Source organism: Humulus lupulus, chromosome 4, assembly GCF_963169125.1.
Source record: "Humulus lupulus chromosome 4, drHumLupu1.1, whole genome shotgun sequence".
Classification (NCBI taxonomy): Eukaryota; Viridiplantae; Streptophyta; class Magnoliopsida; order Rosales; family Cannabaceae; genus Humulus; species Humulus lupulus.
Genome location: NC_084796.1, coordinates 7,474,765 through 7,481,751, shown reverse-complemented (window position 1 = coordinate 7,481,751; position 6,987 = coordinate 7,474,765). Strand labels below are relative to the sequence as shown.

The window sequence follows — 6,987 nt, the reverse complement described above, 5'->3', positions numbered from 1 at the left end:
TTTTATTCTCCCCAATAGAATGACACGCTTGATAAATATGTGAAGGACCTCCATTAATTAATGACACATCTAGTGAGACTACCTTATCTTATGGGGAAAGCGATCAATTAATGACTTTTCTTCTCAGGCACTACTCTCACACCATAATATGCCAATTATTATCATTATTAATTAGGCATGAGCCGACAATTTCTTCTTTTTTTTTTTTTTTTTTTAAAAAAAAAGATGAACAATTAATACTAGTATAAATCTTTTAATATAAAAAAGCTAGTTGTAATTAAAATTTAACAGCATACTAACCGTCAATAAGATCATCTCTAATTAATGTATGTGGCAAATATAGTATTAAATTATACACAATATTTAATATATAGTGCTCCTTGCACCATTTAAAATATTGGTCATTTAATGTAAAAGTTAAAAAAATTACTAACGTTAAAATTGTCAATATTTGTCATGTTATTTTTTCTTCATTTAAGTAAATGAATAAATAAGAAGGTATAAAAGGTTATAGTTTTAAGTCAAATGTTGTAAAAGAAATGGACAAAAAAAGATAAACTATTGTAGAGGTGATTTCCTACAATTGATTAGATGGGCACCAGCAACCTGTCAATAACAAAAAGAAGAGAGACGAGAGTTCAATTGGGAGCACCGGTGGGGTGTCAGCCAAAGGGACTCCGACGCTCAAGTCAGTCGGGTTGTAACGAGAGCTAATAGAAAGTAATAAAATTAAGATATAAATAGTCGAAATGATGATGGATGAAGGAGTCGTAAAATGGTCAGAGTGACGGTGGCGATGACGGAGGAGTCAAGCGACTAGGTCAGGTCCAATCAGACTGACTAATTAGTCTTGCTTGACTGGATTGCTCAGAAATAGAGTAGCCTTCGTTTCAATTAGAGAGTAAAGAAAGTTCAGTGATTATTTGATGCCTTTTCTCAACCTCTGATGGTCTTATTTATTGTCCTCCTCCTCGTTCCGTCCTCCTCCGTCTTTCTCCTTCGCTTGACTCGCTCCAAGTGGTTTTATTCCGAGATTCTTGGCGAACGTGATGGGAGCCTTGACTGTTTCAAGGTCCCTGGCTGACTGAGTGTATCCGAATTCGGGTCCGGGTATGGTTTTGGGTAATTGGATGGTACTTTGTATATGCGAGCCTATTTTACATGGGCTTTGGGCCTTCTTGGCTAGTTAGATAGCTTATTGGGCTGACTGACTGCTTGTTGGACTATTATTTTTCAAGTATACGAATTTTGTCCACTACAGTTTGTCCCTCACTCTTTGGTATAGAATTCATTCTTTTATCAAAGAGTAAAAAAGAAATTAATTCCATCAGAATTTATCCATTTTCCCAATAGTTACAGAATATGCATTGACTCAATTTACCTTTTTCAGAAATTATTCACGGGGGTCAGCGAGTCGGGGTCTAGGGGTGAAACGCCCTAGTTTTGGGGGTTCGGGGGCGCAACGCGGCCCCCGAAAGGTATACTCGATTTTACTTGTGGCCGAGTGATGCGTTCCTATGCATCCGGCCGAGTGATGGGCACCTACGCATCCGGCTGTCCGAGTGACCTGTGGATGTGCGCGGCCTGGTTGGCCGATCGGCTGTTTGGGCCGACTGGCTGCTTACTTTGCGGCCGAGTGATGCGCACCTACGCATCCGGCCGAGTAATGAGCACATATGCATCCGGCTGTCCGAGTGGATTGCGGATGCGCACGGGCCTGGTTGGCCGACCGGCTGCTTGGGCCGACTGGATGCTTGGGCCGAACGGCCTTCTGGCCTAGTGGTCCACGGGGTGGCCCTGAGGCATGGCCGAGTGGGTCACATGTTGGCCGACTGAATGGGCTGCACGAGCCAAGTGTTCCTCCGGGAAGGCCGAGTGTTTCGTTGGCATGGCTGATTGCTCCCCCGAGTGCTTTACCGGGGTGGCCGAGTGCTTTGTCGGCATGGCCGAGTGCTCCTCCGGGTGGGCCGAGTGCTTCGCCTGGGTGGCCGAGTGACTCGTGTGTTTGGGCCGAGTGGTCTGCCGAGGAGGTAGTGTGTCCGGGGGAGATGGCCGAGTGGGCCTAGTGCGCTCAATGTGAATTTTCATTTGTCTCTGAGACTTTAAGTGTCCTTAGGAAGTTAAATCCTTTTTGGTAGGGCCACCTGATGGTTGACACTTGGCACTAATCGGGTGGATTTGTGTGCCTATATAAGGGTGGTTTGTTTTTACTATTGCATTCATTTGAGGAAGGCTTGGAGAGGAGGTGCAAGGTGTGGAGTAAAAGAGCTTCTCAAGAGGTAAGTTTTCTCTCATTTGTTTTCCTTTCAATGTCCTTATGCATGTTCTTTGTGTTCTTCGTGTTCTTCATGTTCTTCGTGCTAGGTTAGTTTATTCAACTGTTATTTTTGTTTGATCCTGTAGATTTTCTGTTTGCGTTTGATCTGATTGCAATGGTGGCATATGAATTTCTGTTGTTTAGGCGTATGTCTAATTCATGTGTTTCTGTTCCTTGAGCTGAGTGGTATGTCTGACTGATTAGTAGAGACTTATAGGCTGACTGCTGTTTAACTGAATACTTTGTAATCTAATTTGATATAGTAGTCTGTTTTGCCTCGTTTAATCATATGTTTTTTATGTTTGGTCCGTCTGACTGATTGATTGATGAGTCGTCCAGCGCTTCTTGATTGTGTATCGAGCTAAATATTCTTCATGTCTTTTTTGTGTTCCTTAAGGCTTAGCTGTTGTTTTGCTCTAGGTGATCAGCTCATTATGTCTACAAGTAGGTGTGATAGTCACGCTGATTCAGTCTGTCGACTGTCTTGTTCGTTTAGTGAAGAAGATTTTAGTTCTCTCTTTCAAAGTTCTGCTGAGATGGTTGATTGCAACCGAATTACAGTAGTAGAATTGGGGGGTCGTCCTTTAGGTGATGTTACTGGAAGGGGAATAGATTCTAACGAACCTATTGATGGTGGTATGCCGGGTTCTGGTAGTATGCTTAGTTCTAATCCTAGGTCTTCCATAAGTTTAGGTGAGTTGACCTATCTTCGTCGTCATTATGAGATCCCTGATACCATCAGTCTGCATGCTCCTGCTAAGGCGGAGCGGCCTGACTGGCACTTACCTGGTTGGGTGTGTCTGTATGAACTTCCCTTCAAAGAAGGGCTTCGGTTTCCCATCCCCCGATTAGTCGTTGAGTTGTGTGAGTACCACGAGATTTCGCCCGGACAACTAATGCCAAATTCATGGCGGATTTTGATGTCTCTCGAAGTCCTTTGTGAAAGGCACAAGATAACACTTGGGGTGGCTGACTTGTTGAGAGCTTACTACTTGAAGGCACACCTTAATGACAAAGGTAGGTACCAGTTAACAACTAGGGGGAAGGACCCTCCTTTAATTATTAGTTTGAAGAGTGGAGATAAGAGGTGGAAGGACCGTTACTTCTTCGTCCCTTTCGTCTCGTTGGGGTTACCTGCTGATAGTAGGATACCTTGTTCATGGTCTCCTGCATGTGAGTCTTTTATGCTTGCCTACTAATCCGTTTCCTTGCATATACATGTTGTTGTTGTTTTTATTTTATTTTGTGTGCTGATACTTCTATCATTTTGCAGGTAGGCTTCGAGTTGAGTACCTTTGGGATTCGAGGGAGTCTTCTGGTCGACTTAAGAGTATTCTTGCTATTCCTGAGGCGGAGCGTGAGTGGAGTGATTTGCTGTCTGAATCGAGTCTTCGTCAGAGTTCTTTGTGGCGCTCTGTTGAAAAACTCCCTGAAGGTATTCCTCTTCTACAGAGTCCTGATAATCCTCGTGTTGTGTTTATCAAGAGAAGTTTAGAAGTCTTGGGATATACTCCCAATTTTTTGACTGAATTGACGACAAGTGAGCGGTTGTTTGCAGACGTAGCTATGTCCCGACCCTTTACACTTCCTCTAACCGGTTCCAATGCCTTGGAACGTTTGCGTCAAGCAAAGAAATCGTCCGTTGGGAGCTCAGAAGCTGATAGAGAGGTTGTTGTGCCTCCGGCTGATCCCCCTGTTTTGACGCGGAGTCAGACGAAAAAAAAGAAGAAGGCTGTGCGGGATGATTCTTCCGACCCATTTAGCGACACCGTTGCCCTTTCGTTCCCTTCCAATGCTGCGGCCTATAGTGAGATTGGGCCTCACTTAGGAGAGATTGATAAGTTGTTGTGGCCCGAAGATGATCACAGAATGGAGCAGGTTGGTACGGATGGGTCAATTGATACCACTGTTTCTCATTTGTTCCAGGTACGAATATTTCATTTAGTTTTGTTTGTGCCGACTAGCTGATTTCTCTTGTTGTCTTACATTTTCTTTTTTATGTGTCAGGGTTTGCAAGGGGTCATTTGGCTGAAGAAGAAAATCAAGTCCTTAATGGCAACTCTAAAGGAAGTAAGGAGTCAGAGAAATGATCTTCGGGGTGAAGTTAGTCGGCTGAAAGATTCCAAGAAGGAGTCTGATCAACTCATAGCTGATTTGAAGGCTCAACTAGAATCCAAGGAAGCTGATGTCGAGAAGCTGAGAGTGACTCTTGGTCAAGTTGATGATTTGAAAGCCGAGGTTGCTTCGTTGGAGAATCGGATGTTGGTCATTGGGCTGGAGGCTGAGATCCAATGCCGTGGCGTAATGGCTAGTGAGTTTCGGGATGGTAAGGCTGATAGCTGGGATGTTCCCAAATACATTGCTGATCTTGAGGAATTGGAGAAGATGAGGGCTGAAGAGATAACCCGGGCCGAAGAGTTAGCCACTTCTTTTGGCATCATGACTACTAATGATCTGGTTGTGGATGACTGATTCCTCTTCTACTCGTGTTCATTGTCGTGGGATAACAGAGTTTGTCGGGCCTTTTCTAGTTGTAGTATGAACTTTTTCTTATGTAGTATTGTATCCTGATCTAACTGACCTAGTTTTGTTGTATTATGGCTTGTTGTAGCTTTTGTTAGTGTTGTTTTAAGTTATTGTTCTGGTAGCTTTTGTAGTCCTTGTATCGGATGCTGATTGGCTGAATGACTTATGGAGTATTAGTGTCTTATTCCCCCAATCTAAGTATAAAGTGACTTAGTCAATTTATATTTAGATTTGTTATTGAACTGTTCGTAGTATATATATAAAGAAAAAATGGTTGTGATAGGGGGCTGCGCTCCGTGGAGCTGCCTACATACCCTTTGCAGGGATCAAGCCCAAATGTAGTTCTGACACTTCCTGCATTATAAGTGTCAGTATGTTGCTCGAATGAAGATCTTGTGAGAATACTAATGAAAGAAAATGAAAGTAGACTGGATTAAGTTAAGAGTGATACAGTCTCAAGTGGATAGCATTCCAGCTGTTGTTGATATCGCGTCCCTCCTTTGTTTGTAGCTTGTATGCTCCATGTCCGACTACCTTTGTGATGAGGTAGGGACCTTCCCATGTCGGGGCGAGCTTACCTGCTCCAGCTTCCTTAGTGTTCTGGAAGACTCTTCGTAGAACCCAATCTCCTACTTTGAATGTCCGAGTGCGGATGTTCTTGTTGTAATGTCTGGCTATGCTCTGTTGATAGGCTGAGACTCTTAAGAGTGCTTTGTCCCTTCTTTCGTCGATGGTGTCGAGTTCATGGCACATGTTTTCCCAATTTTCTTCGTCTGTAGTTAGCTCATATCTGGCTGTCGGAACTTCGCTCTCAGTTGGGATGACTGCCTCCATCCCGTAAGCTAATGAGAATGGTGTCTCCCCTGTCGCAGTCCTGGTTGTGGTTCGATAGGACCACAGGACTCCTGGCAACTCGTCAGCCCATCTTCCCTTAGCTTTTTCGAGGCGCTTCTTGATGTTGTTCATGATGGTCTTGTTGGATGACTCTGCCTGTCCATTTGCTTGGGGATACCTTGGTGTCGAGAAGCTGAGCTTGATGTTCCAGAACTTGCAGAAGTCTTGGAAGTCGAAACTGATGAATTGAGAACCATTGTCTGTCACAATTTCTTTTGGTACTCCGTACCTACAGATCACATTCTTCCAAATGAAACCCTTTACTTCTTTGTCTCGGACTTGGTGGAATGAGTCTGCTTCGATCCACTTGCTGAAGTAGTCGGTCACTGCAAGCATGTACATTTTCTGTCCTGGTGCGGTTGGAAGCTTGCCTACTATATCCATCCCCCATTTCATAAATGGCCAAGGGGACGTGATTGAGATGAGACGCTCCGGAGGTTGGTGGGATATCTGAGCGAACCGTTGGCATTTGTCGCATCGTCTGGCATAGTCAGAGGCATCAGCTCGCATGGTTGGCCAGTAGTAGCCTTGTGTTAGGGCACGGTGCGCCAAGCTTCGTCCTCCAGAGTGGTTGCCGCACTCTCCTTCATGCAACTCAGCCAGTACGTATTTGGCCTCTGCAGGGTTAATGCATTTCAAATATGGACCAGAAAATGAACGTTTATATAGTTTACCTTGTATAATAGTGAAGCGGGCTGACTGAGCCTTGACCCGACGTGCTTCGTTCTTATCTTCGGGAAGTATGTCATGTTCTAAGTACTCGACTATTGAAGTCATCCATGTTCGGTTGTTGGAGATGTCATTAACTTGCTCTTCTTCATCTTTCCAGACAGCTGGCCATTGGAGATATACTACAGGTATTGTCTTGGGGTCGGTTGTCTGGATGGAGGATCCAAGGTTTGCTAATGCATCTGCATGGCTGTTCTCCCCTCTTGGTACTTGGTTGATAGTGAACTCGTCGAAGACTGACTGCAACTCTTTAGTCTTGTTGAGGTAGGCAGTCATCTTGTTATCCCGGGCCTGGTAGCTACCTTGCATTTGGTTGACTACCAATTGAGAATCACTGAAGACCACGATCTTTTTTATTCCCATGTCTTTGGCTAGTCCGAGTCCTGCTATCATTGCTTCGTATTCAGCTTCATTGTTGGTAGCTTTGAACCCGCATCGGACTGCTTGTTCGATTATGTCACCTTGGGGTGAAGTCAGGACGAGTCCGAGTCCACTTCCTCTGGTGTTACTTGAGCCGTCTA

General features: G+C 44.4%; 1 protein-coding gene across 4 annotated transcripts; it reads left to right on the top strand.

Moving 5' to 3' along the window:
- Positions 1 to 2,174: 2,174 nt before the first annotated feature.
- LOC133829844 (uncharacterized) lies at positions 2,175 to 5,080 on the top strand. Of its 4 annotated transcripts, none has more exons than XM_062259658.1 (4): positions 2,175 to 2,279; positions 2,738 to 3,490; positions 3,591 to 4,243; positions 4,325 to 5,080. In XM_062259658.1, exons 2-4 carry the CDS (start codon positions 2,752 to 2,754, stop codon positions 4,787 to 4,789), a joined length of 1,857 nt encoding a protein of 618 aa, XP_062115642.1. In that variant the 5' UTR covers positions 2,175 to 2,279; positions 2,738 to 2,751; the 3' UTR covers positions 4,790 to 5,080. The 4 variants fall into 4 exon arrangements, with proteins under 4 accessions (XP_062115642.1, XP_062115641.1, XP_062115643.1 ...); XM_062259657.1 differs by lacking the exon at positions 2,175 to 2,279 and adding an exon at positions 2,311 to 2,364; XM_062259659.1 differs by lacking the exon at positions 2,175 to 2,279 and having other exon boundaries at positions 2,371 to 3,490; positions 3,591 to 3,752; positions 3,876 to 4,243.
- Positions 5,081 to 6,987: the final 1,907 nt, after the last annotated feature.